We start from the raw sequence: 15,907 nt of genomic DNA on the forward strand, positions 1-15,907 counted from the left end.
TGTGATGGTCCTGCCCCAGTATCAGCCATAACTACAACAGATTACTTCTAAAATAACATTAAAATACAAACAAGGGCTATATCTCCTGCTACTTTTGACCCGGCTCAATTGGCTGGATACCTAACACAGGGTGTTACAAAGAAATCAGAGGCCTTACTAAAAACTATATAAAAATAGCATTCTTTTTACTGTTCGTCTCGTTTGCTGTTACAGTTCATTTAAGACCATTGTATGAAAAATGACAGAGCTTCAGAAACATTAAAAAGTTACATATAGTCACTTTAACCATGTTGAAAATGAATGCATTGTCTATCCACTCTGCGCTCTTAACAAAGAGCTGTGTCAGTGATTGATTATCAAATCCATGTCTCTTTTTGAGAGAATGCACAAAATCAATAAAATGTCATACCACGTTTTCACTGCTACCATGCACCCACACATATTCTACACACAAACACAGATAATGTATGCTCACACACACTCCTCAAACCTATGCCACTAATGAATTGAAGACTATTGCTCTTCATGAAAGGTGGCCGATTGTTGTGATATTGATGCCTTATGTCATGACATGTTGCCCTAAATATTTACGTGGAGTGTAGTGGAGTGTAATGCACAGGTCAGGGTTATGAGAGCCAACCCGCAAAAAAATATGCTTTGTTAATCACCCACCTGAACCCGACCCGACCCACAAACCTTCCAACTTTATGCATTACTAGCCCAACTGTTAGAACTGTCAAGACAGAGATGACAGAGCACCACATGGCTCTCCAAGGTGTGTGTGTGTGTGTGAGGGTGTGGTGTGCGTGCGTGCGTGGGAGCGTGCGTGCGTGCGTGCGTGCGTGCGTGCGTGCGTGCGTGCGTGCGTGCGTGAGAGAGACAGAGTGACAGAGTGACGGAGAGAAGATAAAGGGTATACTACTGTACGCAAGTTATTGATAATTTACCAGTGTTATGCGTATAAAAATGTGTGTGTAAGCAAAGCAAGATAACCAACAACATACAGTAATCTAGCATTGAGACATTTGATTCTTCACATAGTAGTAGAAATTATTGGAAGATGAATTTAGTTAATTGGAGAAACATAGGGGCACTTTGACTAGTTGTCCTCTCTACATTTCTCATTGATTTGATAACATTAAAGAAATTAATTTAAAAGAAATTGCAATTGCATGCAAGCATAAATAGATCCTTAAGTTTAAATAAACATTGAGTGGTTATGATGAGAGGCTCAAAAGAGGTCACAGTAGCCATTATTTTACAAAAACAAAGTCAACATTTTTTTTTTTTTATTGTTTTTCTTCTTTCCTCTCCCATTAATCATCTCACGACCCCTCAGATTTTTCTGGTGACCCTTCGGAGGGGCTTCACACCTAACTAAACAACCAAACTGTATATAAAGTAGTTAAAAACTAGCTTCACCTCCAGCAGTTATAACATTAACCGGCTGCTTACACATGATGCATGAGTATTAGCAATTTAATTTACTTTTGCACTTCAATTTAAGTACCAGTTTCAATGAATGACTTGTAAAAGATTATTTTTTGATTGTTGTACTGTTACTTTTACTTACATAGTAGACGATCTGAATACGATGTTAAAATGTCCTAAATACACCATCACAGAACTTTCAGTTGAGGTTATGCTTGCCACTGCATTATAATATTATACAATATCTGCAAGTTGGCTATTGGGCAATTTTTCTAAAGATCTTTGTGCTAATAAGCTATGGTAAAGCAGCAGTGCAGTCCTTTAAATGGTAATTTCACACAGAAAACGGATTCTCCACTGCACATACAGGGTGTTTTTTAATGAGCTGCTGTGACAGCATTGATTTGGTGTTTGGTCAACAAGTGAAACATGCAACATTGAGGTTTTCAGCCCATAGAGAGTGTAGCAGCACTTTTCTGCCCTCAGTCTCCACATCACACGTGAAAATATGACAATATCACACGCCCTGTATCAAAACAAATAAATCTATAAATATGACATGTATAAACCAGTAATAATACAATTTTCTATGAAAGAAAAACTCAAACATCTATAGTTCAGTTAGTTAGTCCTAGTGTGCTCACTCTGCTGTGTTTATATAACTTTATGGTAGTCAATAATGTGGGACAGGGGTTTTCAAATTGGGTCAATGTGAGCCTCCCCTTAGAGTAGGTAAGGACAGCCGAGCACCCCCCTTCCCCAAAATCCCGTCCGCCTGCCCTAAACCACACACGCCTCTGCAGTAAATGCCATCTTTTGTGTTATCCAGGCAATGATGAGTTTCAATAACAACTGATGAAATAAAATATTTTTTAATATTGTATTTGAAGACATTTTATTTCCACAACTTTTTTAAAAGTGCATTCATAAACAGCAAATAATTTCCAACTTCATGCAGGCCTAATTGAGGCTACTTTTAAAATCATTCATCATAAAAATCAGTGGGCCTATCCACAAGTCAACAAAACATGCTTAACATGTGTCTGGGGGTCCACCCCATGAACATTTTGAGCATTAAACACTTCATTTCCTGCATTCTGGTGAATTTGTATGCACCTATTTCTACCTTTTTCTGAATCCATATGCTGGAAATATCTTTATGTAAAGGGAAACGGATTACAATCCAAATATAAAAACATAATGGAATATATGGCAGTAAGGCTCTCAGGCTTTCTGTATTGCATTCATCTGTTTATTTTCCTGTAGAGCTGCTTTTCTTTTTTTGGGAAGTGGCTGAATGCTGCTCTACATCGGAGCTCAAACGCGACACACGTCTACAGCAGACCGCGTCCTTTATAAACTTGAATCTGCACAGCTTTTTACAGCGAGAGTTTATATTTGTCAATCAACTTTTCACAATAAATTCGGGGCCGAAGCCCCGGCAAAACAAAAAGTGGGAACAATGAGGCCGCACTTTTGATGCGCAGAGGTTTTTGATGTGGGGCCGCACTGCAGAGAGAAATAAACGCAAGTCGTCCTCCACCTGCAGCCTTGATCTGTATTTTAATCAGGGTCAGTGCGGAAAACCCACACTCACACAAGTAGGTGGAGGTGAAAGGGATTAGGACTTTCATAGCCTTAGTGGAGATCTTGGGGAACTCGCTCGCCACAGACAACCATAAACGCGTGATCGGCATTTCTCCCTCTCTGTCACACTGAGGCAGAGGTGCAGCCTCGGACCCCGACAAGGTGAAACCTAACTTTAACTCAGAATCATATTTCCTAAGTTTTTTGCTGGGTCCTGTCTCCTCCCTTAATGCTGACTTCTGTTGATTTGGGACAAGGAAACAACGCATTTTAAAGCTAATACACACATGCACAACTACTGATATAAATAGAGCTGCATACAGATATTTTTTCTTCGCGTGTCGCACCCATTGACATATATAAACTAGAGCGTAGGTATATGTAAGGAGATAAAATAGGCACAGGCTAATTATTATTATTATTATAACTAAAATGCTATAACATTAGTAATTAAACCTAAACAGCTAATGTAAGTCGAAACTGCCTGCAAGCTTCTCCTGTACTATACGGTAATTCCTCTATTATGTTAGTTAGGTTATGACACAATCATTAGCCTATTTTTACAAAAACGTCTGCTACGGAGCCATAACGTGAGCCTTTTATACATTGTTATGTTTCTTTAGAAATAAACAACGGACAAATAGAGTCTTTAAACGCAGATGTAAAGTTATTCGCTGTCAAAGTGACGTCAAAATGAATGGCAGTCAATGCAATGCTAATGAGGGGTGATCGCTTAGTAGTATCAAAATGGCGCCATAGGAGGTTTGAGTTCTGAAGCGAAGCTTACTCCCTTGGTCGCACCTCCCATGTGGCTCTTTTGCATCGCCCAGGGGAGGCGCGCCTCACCTACTGAATACCCCTGCTAGGAGAAAGGAGCGGGGCAGGAAGAGCGGGAGAGAGTAAAAAGAAGTGTTAAATGAAGCATTTGGTTTGTGTGACTCAATCTGACCTCTCCGTGAACCATCACCTTATCGTGGTGGAGAGGTTTGTGTGTCTCTGTGAACCTGAGGGCTGTGTTGTCTGGAGCTTTGTGCTCCTGGTAGGGTCTCCCAAGGCAAAGTGGTCTCAGGTGAGGGGCCAGACAAAGAATGGTTCAAAAACCCCAATGAAAAAGCTAGGCAGAGATGGAGTGACCCTGCCCGGAGGAAGCCCGGGGCCCCGCCTGGAGCCAGGCCCAGACGGGCGGGCTCGCCGGGCGCGCCCTGGTGGCCGGGTTTGCCACGGAGCCCGGCGGGCACAGCCCGAACAAGCTACGTGGCTCCCATCTCTCCAGCCCATGGGCCCACCACCTGTGGGAGGAACCGTTGGGGTCGGGTGCGATGCCACATGGGTGGCAGTGAAGGTCAGGGGCCTCGACGGACCAGACCTGGGCGGCAGACGCTGGCTCTGGGGACGTGGAACGTCACCTCTGTGGGGAAGGAGCCGAACTGGTGCGGGAGGTGGAGCGCTACCGGTTAGATCTGGTGGGGCTTACCTCACGCACAGTCTTGGTTCTGGAACCATACTCCTGGATAGGGGTTGGACTCTTTTCTTCTCCGGAGTTGCCCAGGGTGTGAGGCGCCGGGCGGGTGTGGGGATACTCACAAGCACCCGGCTGAGCGCCGCCACGCTGGAGTTTTACCCGTGGACGAGGGGTCGCCTCCCTACGCCTGCGGGTTGTGGGGGGAAAACTCTGACTGTTGTTTGTGCATATGCACCAAACAGGAGTTCGGAGTATTCTGCCTTCTTGAGACCTTGACTGGAGTCCTGCATGGGGCTCCAGTGGGGACTCCATTGTTCTGCTGGGGGACTTCAACGCACACGTGGGCAATGATGGAGAAACCTGGAGAGGCGTGATTGGGAGGAACGGCCTCCTGATCTAAACCAGAGTGGTTGTTTGTTGTTGGACTTCTGTGCTAGTCATGGATTGTACATAACGAACACCATGTTCGAACATAGGGATGCTCATAAGTGTACCTGGTACCAGAGCACCCTAGGCCAAGGTCAATGATCGATTTCATAATCGTTTCATCTGATCTGAGGCCGTATGTTTTGGACACTCGGGTGAAGAGAGGGGCAGAGCTGTCAACCGATCACCATCTGGTGGTGAGTTGGGTCAGGGGTGGGGAAGACTCTGGACAGACCTGGTAAGCCCAAACGTGTAGTGCGGGTAAATTGGGAACGTCTGGAGGAGGCCCCTGTCCGACAGACTTTCAACTCACACCTCCGGGCGTAGCTTTTCGCATCCCTGTGGAGGCTGGGGCATTGAACCCGAGTGGACAATGTTCAAAGTTTCCATTGCTGAAGCTGCGGCGAGGAGCTGTGGTCTTAGGGTCTTAGGTGCCTCAAGGGGCGGTAACCCACGAACACCGTGGTGGACACCGGTGGTCAGGGAAGCCTTCCGACTGAAGGAGTCTTTCCGGGATATGTTATCCCGGAGGACTCCGGAGGAAGTTGCAAGGTACCAAAGGGCCCGAAGGGCTGCAGCCTCTGCCGTGAAAGAGGCAAAGCAGCGGGTGTGGGAGAAGTTTGGAGAAGACATGGAGAAGGACTTTCGGTCGGCACCAAAGTGCTTCTGGAAAACTGTTCGCCACCTCAGGAGGGGGAAGCGGGGAACCATCCAAGCTGTGTACAGTAAGGATGGGACACTGTTGACCTCAACTGAGGAGGTAATAGGGCGGTGGAAGGAGCACTTTGAGGAACTCCTGAATCCGACTAATACGCCCTCTATGTTAGAGGCAGAGCTGGAGGATAATGGGGGATTGTCGTTGATTTCCCAGGCGGAAGTCACTGATGTAGTCAAACAACTACACAGTGGCAAAGCCCCAGGGATTGATGAGATCCGTCCAGAAATGCTCAAGGTTCTGGGTGTGGAGGGGCTGTCCTGGTTGACACGCCTCTTCAACATTGCGTGGAAGTCTGGGACGGTGCCAAAGGAGTGGCAGACTGGGGTGGTGGTTCCCCTTTTTAAAAAGGGGGACCAGAGGGTGTGTGCCAATTATAGGGGTATCACACTTCTCAGCCTCCCTGGTAAAGTCTACTCCAAGGTGCTGGAAAGGAGGGTTCGGCCGATAGTTGAACCTTGGGTTGAGGAGGAACAATGCGGATTCCGTCCTGGTCGTGGAACAACGGACCAGCTCTTCACTCTCGCAAGGATCCTGGAGGGAGCCTGGGAGTATGCCCAACCGGTCTACATGTGTTTTGTGGATTTGGAGAAGGCGTATGACCGGGTCCCCCGGGAGATACTGTGGGAGGTGCTGCGGGAGTATGGGGTGAGGGGGTCTCTACTCAGGGCCATCCAATCTCTGTATGACCAAAGTGAGAGCTGTGTCCGGGTTCTCGGTAGTAAGTCGGACTCGTTTCAGGTGAGGGTTGGCCTCCGCCAGGGCTGCGCTTTGTCACCAATCCTGTTTGTAATATTTATGGACAGGATATCGAGGCGTAGTCGGGGTGGGGAGGGGTTGCAGTTTGGTGGGCTGGGGATCTCATCGCTGCTCTTTGCAGATGATGTGGTCCTGATGGCATCATCGGCCTGCGACCTTCAGCACTCACTGGATCGGTTCGCAACCGAGTGTGAAGCGGTTGGGATGAGGATCAGCACCTCTAAATCTGAGGCCATGGTTCTCAGCAGGAAACCGATGGAATGCCTTCTCCAGGTAGGGAATGAGTCCTTACCCCAAGTGAAGGAGTTCAAGTACCTTGGGGTTTTGTTCATGAAAGTGAGGGGACAATGGAGCGGGAGATTGGTCGGAGAATCTGCGCAGCGGGTGCGGTATTGCATTCAATCTATCTCACCGTTGTGACGAAAAAGAGAGCTTAGCCAGAAGGCAAAGCTCTCGATCTACCGGTCAGTTTTCGCCCTACCCTCATCTATGGTCATGAAGGCTGGGTCATGACCGAAAGAACGAGATCCAGGGTACAAGCGGCTGAAATGGGTTTCCTCAGGAGGGTGGCTGGCGTCTCCCTTAGAGATAGGGTGAGAAGCTCAGTCATCCGTGAGGAGCTCGGAGTAGAGCCGCTGCTCCTTCGCGTCGAAAGGAGCCAGTTGAGGTGGTTCGGGCATCTGGTAAGGATGCCCCCTGGGCGCCTCCCTAGGGAGGTGTTCCAGGCACGTCCAGCTGAGAGGAGGCCTCGGGGAAGACCCAGGACTAGGTGGAGGGATTATATCTCCAACCTGGCCTGGGAACGCCTCGGGATCCTCCAGTCGGAGCTGGTTAATGTTGCTCGGGAAAGGGAAGTTTGGGGTCCCCTGCTGGAGCTGCTCCCCCCGCGACCCGACACCGGATAAGCAGACGAAGATGGATGGATGGATGGATGGACTCAATCTGAGGGGCGGGATAAATGGTTGTCTTTCAAATTCCCTCTGCACGCAATATGTGATAATCATCCCAATAACAATCCACGGAGCGGTGGTGGTGTGGCTATGTCCTCCAGAGGACAGGTCATGTCACGACTTGAAGTGTATTCCCCCCTAAAAAAAGCTAAAAAAAGTAGCTGTTAGCTGCTAGCTGCCCTCCGGTGAGTGTGTACAGCCAGATAGCTGTTAGCCGTTAGCTGCTAGCTGCCGTCCGGTGAGTGTAATCAGCCAGGCATCTGTGATAATCATCCCAATAAAAATCCACGGAGCGCCCGGTGGTGTGGCTATGTCCCCCAGTTACTGAAGGCTACCTTTAGCTTGTGCTTGGAGCAGCAAGTTCATCTGCCTGTTTCCCCTCTGTCTGTCAGTCTCGTTCTTTCCAACTCTTGAGGCTAGTTCTTCGTCTGTATACTCTGGTTCGAATAAATAAGGATGACCATCAAACTCAAAAGGCTCTTCCGTGTGTTGCATATCTGCTATATTCTTCATACTCCAAGCTTCTTCCGTTATAAAGAACTCCGCTTTTCACTCTTCACACACACTACGCTCCAATCTGCAAATTACTGTTTACCTTTTTCTGCTACAACTGAATTCCCAGGAGACCGCGCAATGCAACAGCTACGCTTCAGTAACGCTATTACTGTGCAAGCCACAGACATTGTTTATCCCGTTTCCATGTAGTTACATAGTCACTGATATGGTCATAACCACTACAGTGCTCAATTACCTATTTTGAGGGGGAAATAATCTAAACCTTTCGCTGCAAAGGCATGATCTGTCCTATGCAGGATATCCACCAACCCACCGGGCGCTCCGTGGATTTTTATTAGGATGATTAGCACAGATGCCTGGCTGAATACACTCTCCGGACGGCAGCTAGCAGCTAACGGCTAACAGCTATCTGGCTGTACACACTCACCGGAGGACAGCTAGCAGCTAACAGCTACTACCGCACTATTGTTTTTTTTAGGGGGGAATACACTTCAAGACATGACATAACCTGTCCTCTGGAGGACATAGCCACACCACCACCGCTCCGTGGATTGTTTTTGGGATGAGTATCACAGAAGCCTGTCTGAATACACTCACCAAACGGCAGCTAGCAGCTAACGGCTATCAGCTAGCAGGGCAAGCTAGCTACTGGCAGGATCGAGACAGGGACCAGGGTAGGTGAATTTAAATAATGTCTGAGTTGAAAACGCATCTTGTTGACACGTAAGGGCCCTGTTCTTGTGGCACAGACATATTAATTGCATTTTGTGTCTGTTAAGAGGCACAAAGGCACTCTAAAACTTGCCCCGAGCACTGCCGTTTTAGCTCAGGGGACGCTTGTAGTACGTAGCTGCAGCTTCTCAGTGTTACCTGCACTAATTCGGGTCGGGGTTTTTTCTATCGAAAGTACTCGCGTAGCTATAGCGATCAAGATTAACGTAAAAATTGGCCGGAATTCTCCTTTAAGGAACAGTGTGAAATACCCTATATAATCATTCTATCACCCCTTTAAGTTTATGCTACTGCCCAACACTGCTTGCAATACAAGTTGGATTTAGTGTTAGTGAGGACGTCGGCAAAGGTTGCTAATGTAGGCTACTTTTAAATAATTTGATAAAATCAAACCGGTTTAGCCTCATACACCGGACCGGATGAGGGAAACCAGAAATTGACCCAACTCTAAAACCCAGTAAGGTGAACCTATAAAAGGCCAGTAACATTGGTAGCAGCGGTGGATTAAATTAATTAATATGTGCAAATGTCATAAACAGTTGAGTCCCGTATTTTCATGTTGTGGCTTGTTTAAGTTAGCTTCTCTCGTATAGCTGGGGGTCAGTTTTGCGCGCGAACGTGTGCAGTCATGTGGTTTGGAGATGAAGACCAGCCGAAAGCAAAAGAATCTGGAGAATTCATTTGCTATGGTGAGTAGATTGACCTGCCTTGACCTGCCAAAATTAACTTAGGGGTTAATAACATATGTGTACCGAGTCGACCGTTCGATGTCGACAGGTCATGACTATTTACCAAGATGGCGCCCGCATGTAAACATGAAAGCTAGAGACACAGTCGATTAGCATGAAGACATATCCCAGAGAACGGTCGACTCTGTACACATATGTTATTAACCTCTAGGTTCATTTTGCACCGGAATTGTCCTTTAAGGTTGACAGTTACTGTGAACTGGTGATGAGTCTCCCCACTCACAGCAAAGCAGCATTGTTGTTTGTTATAGGACAGTCTTCCCGCTGCAGTATGAAAATACAGCAGTTAAAGAGGGGCTTAAGCAGGCTTTTGGGAAGAAATAGTTGACTATTTTAAAGCCAGTTTATCTGCTTGCCCACATGCTCCCCATGAAAGCTTTTAGGTGTACGCTGCTGAAATTGCCAGGCTGCTCATGAAGCTTTCCCAGATTACAGAAATGTTACACAGAGGAAGAAGTTTCGTCGCTCTATCGCTTTATGCAACGTGTCCCTGGCCTAGACTATGACCCTCCTGCCCCTCAGTGAGGCCTTTGTATTGGTCAACATGTGCTCCACTAACACTGTGGACCGGCCTTGCTCCGACTTTGTCAGCTATTTGGAGTAAAATGTGCCAGAGACTGCAGAATTGGTGATTGCTCATATATGGTGCAAAGGAAGAGAAGGCTGCCATTGTGGCCAGTGTCCTCAATCAGACCATGAATTACATTATATTGAGACGGGGTGGATTTGGGTAATGGATCAAATGATGGATTCTGGAGGGGAAACTGGACTGACATACTATATTGAGAACACATAAAACCCAGTTAGGCGAACCTATGAAAAGCCAGTTACATTTAGATATCTTGGCCAAATACAATTTGTCATTGTGTGGAAGTGTGTGTGTCTGTGTGTGATGTGTGTACCTAGGAACTTGACCAGCAACGAATGGGGGTATTTCCTCAGATGTTCCATGTAGATCTTCAGGTTGGACAGGAGGAATTTGATTTCCCTTTTGTTCTGGGTCTTCAAAAAGAAGCGTTTATCATTTCTAGAAGTTCAAAAGCACAGAGTAAGAAGATCTCTATTCTATTAATATAACAACAAATCACACTCTAATCATTTTAATGAAAAGTTGTTTAGATTTTGCCAAAGATGTACCAATTCCTAACACAAAAGGCTGGAGGTAGTTTAGATTGTTAAATAGCCGCAGTGAACACCTGAGTACACCTCTGTCATTGATCGTGTGTAAATTGAGTTATTCCTGTGCAATGTGTAAGGTTTAGGGCTAAGGTTACAGTTGGGGTTAGGTTTAGAGTTATGATTAGAGAAACATTTAGGGCTTATGGTTAGGCAAATATGATTTCAATCTAAAACAAATGTTTAAATAAGGAATGATCATGTGTGTGAGTGAGTTGGTGGGTTAGGGTTAGGGTAAGTGGTTAGTGGTGTGTGAGGGCTTACGTCAGGAAGAAGTCGGCCTTGCTCTTGGAGTTGCTAATGAACTGGAGGTAGCAGTTTTCAGAGCAGAGAGACTGCTGATATTCCTGCTCTGTCATTCCTAAAAATCCACGCAGACTGGAAAACACCGGGCCTGCAAACGTCTCCATTGTAAAATCCTACACATACACACACACATACATCCACATGCAACTAAATAGGCAGGTGGAAGCATTCAACACAGTAATTTAATTTGAGTCCTGTTAATTATTGAAACGTTCACCAACCTTATGAATCTGAGTGACCTTTAATCTGAAATCATCATCTGACAGCTCATTCTAGAGCAGGAGAAAGAGGGAAGATGTCATTGAGAACAAGAAGGGCTAATTATTCATTAACTTAGCTTAACATTAATGTATATATATTTATAAATCACATATGTATTATTTAGATACTACTTTAGATACACAACAAATATGTACATTGTATAATAATTATATGAGCCCATGCCTGTGAGACAATGTCAGATTAGGTTAGATTGGGAACAAATTAGTTGTTCCCAATCTTTTTCTGCAGGGCTTTTGTAGATACAATTATTTTCAATTGAGTTGAATTGAGATCAGCAGTTTCTCCATGAGAGAGAGAGAGAGAGAGAGAGAGAGAGAGAGGTGCACAACAATTGTTTTTCCGCAAAGCAGTCAACGAGACACAATGCAGTTTGACTTGGAGATTGGCAGTCGGCTCAGTTGATCGAATTGTGGTCACCACTCTGTATTTTCTTGTCTTTGTTTTGGTAGTTGTGGTGTTTGCTTTAGCCTCATTGTCTGCTTCATGTTTACCTGGCAATGCTTTCACAAACTTGTCCATGACAGCATAGTATCAGAACCATGCATTATTTGTTTAAGTGCCTCCCTCTTTGGGAACCACTGGATTACGGGGTTATATATAGAGAGCTTGTGATTTCTGGTTGTCGACCACAATATGGTCTGATCTATCATGTACAAAATATTTAGCACACCAACTGCCTATGCTACATATTATAGACAATATAAAAGACTTCTTATAACTGTACTTTTTGTTAAAGTTATTGTCCGTAAGATTTTCATCTAGTTAATTGTCTGTTAAGTTCCTATTTATCAAAGAATGTTAAATGGTGATTGCACAAATGACCCACTGATGAAAAGTATGGGAATATTTATGCATTGAAATTATGTATCTGAATTTTACTCTTCAAAATTTCAACAAATCATTTTCACCTTTATTTTATCCAAGTTCATAAATTCAGAATCAAAAATTCTACGTAAAGAAATTCAATATAACAAATTCAGATGCAAAATACAATTTTAAAATACAACTAATATATTTTCAACTTTAACAGGCAAAATTCAGCTGCAAAATGTAGTGTTTAAAATCTTAACATCTGGGAAACCAAGGAAAAGCAATTGATTCTAGAATCTAGATTGGGAGTGTGCCATAGTAGCAGCAGCCAACAACTGGAAACTTTTTACAATTTTTGTCCGCTATTTCATCACTAAATTCACTTCTGAGACTTTTTTATGTGAGAAATCAACTGTGCAGAGTTCAAATATGGGAATTTTTACAAAAATTGATGGCGAATTGCACATTTGCTCCGATGCTGTTGGACTTGAGAAGCTCCTGTCTTACGTGACAGACAGAGGGCGGCAGCCGGGATCGCTTGCAAGTTTATTTCCTCAATCGTTTGTTTAAATAACAAAACACAATTATCCATTATAAGATAAACAGCAACCTGTGGTTATCTGCCTGTCAGAGTTAAAAAGCTCCACAAGCGATTGTGGGCGTAACGTTTATGAGCTCACTGGGCAGCCAGAGAAGGAGTCAGAGGAGTAGGAGAGCAGCGTCTCAAAGGGCAGAGAGACAGGTCTCTCTTTAACATAGCCTATGTGTAAATAATAAATAATGGCATATGTTATTTAGACTTAAGGGGAGACACCAAAGTTTATAATTTTCATTCATTGGCTTGAATGTATTGCACCAGATATAGGCTATCACAATGATAATTCCCATCTGTTGTCTCTGGGCATGTAGGCTATAAGTGTACATCTAGGCAATATAAAAAAAATATATTTCCACATAACACTATGTACACCAGACAGACCAGTTTTCAGAGAGGCATTATCAGACCTGAATGACAACAGGCCTCTTAAAACTAACTGTTCTGTTCATGTAAATAAAAAGATTTGAGCAGATTTTGGCAAGCAATGTTTTCAACAACCCTCGTTAAATAAAAGTGTTATGTTATGTTATAAGAGAGAGGTCTCTGCCCTGTCAGACGCTGCTCGTTGACATGCATACACACAATGCATAATTGTGTTTTGTCATTTTAACAAACGATTGAGGAAATAAACTTGTCCATGAGTCTATTGACAGACTTCCAGCTGACGGGGCAGGGTCTATGAGCATCACTGGTCAGCCAGCGAGCAAGCGATGCCAGCCACTACCAGCTGGCTGTCACGTCAGACTGTAGCTTCTCAAGTCCGACAACATCAGAGCAAATGTGCAATTCATTTTGGCTGCTGCTACTATGGCAAACTACCAATCTAGATTCTATAATCGATTGTTTTTCCTTGGGTTCTCGGATGTTAAAACTGAATTTTAAACATTACATTTTGGAGCTGAATTTGGCCTGTTGAATTTGAGGAAGTTGAAAACATATTTGTTGAATACATTGTGATTTGCATCTGAATTTGATATATGGAATTTGTTTTATGTTAAATTTTGGATTCTGAATTTATGAACTTAGAAAAATAAAGTTGAGAATTAGTTGTTGAAAATTTGAAGAGTTAAATTTAGAGGCAAAAAATTCAGATACATAATATTAATGCATAAATACTTAGTGCTTCAGTGGTTTTTTAATTTTAAAATCTGATGAAACCCATTTACTTCCATATGAAAGCGCTTGGTTTTGCTGCTTTGCAGGATCTGAGTGTCTTTAGCGTCTTTCCTGCCCTAAATTCATATGTGCGTGCACAGTTAGTGACGCTTTTTACGTCAGTCAGTAGGGGTTGGTCTCTCCCAGGTGGAGCTTGTTACTGCCAGTTATGCTGCGTTCCATTGACTTTCTCGAGGACTCGAGAGCTCATGAGTCCCATGGTCTACCGAGCTTGCAATGTTTCAGACTGTCTGCTCGACCTAATTGCATTTTAATATACTACATTTATACACCAAACCTACAGTAGGCCTAGGCTACGTGCACAACATTGTATGTTATTTCAGAAGTGAAAGAATGGCTTTTGTTGTGGATTGTGTGAATGATTTGCTTCAAACCTGACTCGAGGAGAGATTTGACTCGCTCTACAGATCCACTCATGACAACGCAGCTGGTTGATTCGCGCGACCCATGAGTCCCATGGTCTGCAAGCTTGCAATGTTTCCAGCTCTGCGGGAAGTTCCTAATCTCGGACTGTCTCTGCTCACTCAGTCACTTAAGTTGACTTGCGGAGTTGTGGTTGCCTACGAAATTGTAAGTTATAAAACTTTTGGCAGCTAAGATGGCTAGGACTAGTAGTAGCTAATGTTGCAAGAGGTTTGTGTGTAGCACTGTTATTATTTTAGATTGAATTGTAGTAGGACTCAACTGATTCGAGTTAATGATACTAGAGACTCGCAATTAATGAGTTAATTTAAAGACATGGGTGAAAGATCCGAGTGAGTCATGACTCAAACCGGTTTACTGTTAACCACCCGTAAAGCCTTAGAGCAGCTGGGCTCTCATCTCTGCCTTTAGCAGCAGCAGTCAGGGTGCAGCCAGCGAGTTCGGCAAATCCGCTAACGTAACCCCCGTAGAGAGCTTCAGGCATAGGACCATCACTTGCCATCCTGGACCTGCTCACACGGTGGCTGTGGCTCTGGTAGTAGAGTGGTTGTCTACCAATTGGAAGGTCAGTGGTTCGATCCCTGGCCCTGCAGTCCCATGTTGAAGTGGGAAAGACACTGAACCCCAAATTGCTCCCGATGCTTTGCCATCTGTGTGTGAATGTTTTTCTGATGAGCAGGTGGCACCTTGTATGGCAGCCTCAGCCACAAATGTTTACATTTACTAACTACTAACGTTACCTTCGGGAGAAGGCAGCACCACCAACAACAACCCCCTTATTTTATCAAGTGCAGCCATGCACTGGCTGACGGCTGCACTCGTTTCTGGGTGCTAAAACGGTAAACAGTGCTGGAAAACATCACGCCTCCCCATTAGCCTCGGTGAATAATCCCGATAGCTGCGTTACGCACTGTTGACTGTGTTAGCCACATAAACTAACCACTGACTCTCCGGCTTTATCATCTCCACGGTTATGTGTGTCCCCAGACGGCTCGCATCTTTATGTTTTTTTTATGTTTTTTTTTTTTTTTTTAATTTTTGTATTCATGAAAACAGCAACATTTCAAAGTGGGTTGTTTGGTGCATATTTATAGCCTGGATGCCAGCCGAACTTAGCCCCGCCCACAACATTCAAGGTTGTGAAGTTCGGTCTGGACTTGCTCCGTTGAGGAGCAATTATTGCCCGAACAGGATCTGTTCAGACCAATCAAATTGTCAGACAGATGATCAACAGTAACAGAATCAACCACGTCACCAAAGAACGCTTGGGTTGAATTTGTTTACAACAGGTGGCTGCCGCTGGAGAATTGAGATGTGTAGATTCCACCATCGCGTCTTTTTACAGACGATATCGACAGCGCATTCATTTTAAAATCCTCAGCGGCGGAGCCTCAACAACTACCCGAAAGCACGGTAGCGTTATATGGTGGAGCGAGATAGAGAGAGACTGAAGAGAGGGAGCGCCCAGCGGCGCTAGAACAAAGCCGTGAATCAGAGAAATAAAATGTGTTTTCGCCGAGTCATCTCTAGAAATGCAACTGTAGCGAGCATGTCACTACCACTAACGTGATCCACATTTATATTTACACGCAACAAATGATATATCCAGCTTCAAAAAAGTCTAAAAGTCGGAAGTTAGAACGAATGCATTGTGTAAACAGTGGTTGCTATGGAGACAATACACAGTGTTGAGTTCTGTTGATAGTTGAGTTGAGTTCCGTTGCTCTGATTGGTTGTAGGTCTATCCAATGAATGCAGAGGCAGATGGGTCCCTCCTTTTTTTGTCAGCCAGACAATTTGAGCTGTAGC

At 44.5% G+C, this 15,907-nt stretch overlaps 1 protein-coding gene across 1 annotated transcript in view; it reads right to left on the reverse strand.

Annotated features, from left to right (window-relative positions):
• pip5kl1 (phosphatidylinositol-4-phosphate 5-kinase-like 1) overlaps positions 1-15,907 on the reverse strand; it is a 33,534-nt gene that overhangs the window by 10,046 nt on the left and 7,581 nt on the right. The window contains exons 3-5 of the mRNA XM_028602162.1: positions 11,031-11,081; positions 10,768-10,922; positions 10,230-10,354 (exon numbers count right to left, since the gene is read on the reverse strand). Of these exons, the coding sequence (XP_028457963.1) occupies positions 10,230-10,354; positions 10,768-10,922; positions 11,031-11,081 (331 nt within the window). The remainder of the gene's footprint in view (positions 1-10,229; positions 10,355-10,767; positions 10,923-11,030; positions 11,082-15,907) is intronic.

The sequence above is a fragment of the Perca flavescens genome, chromosome 16, assembly GCF_004354835.1.
Source record: "Perca flavescens isolate YP-PL-M2 chromosome 16, PFLA_1.0, whole genome shotgun sequence".
In the NCBI taxonomy this organism is placed as follows: domain Eukaryota; kingdom Metazoa; phylum Chordata; class Actinopteri; order Perciformes; family Percidae; genus Perca; species Perca flavescens.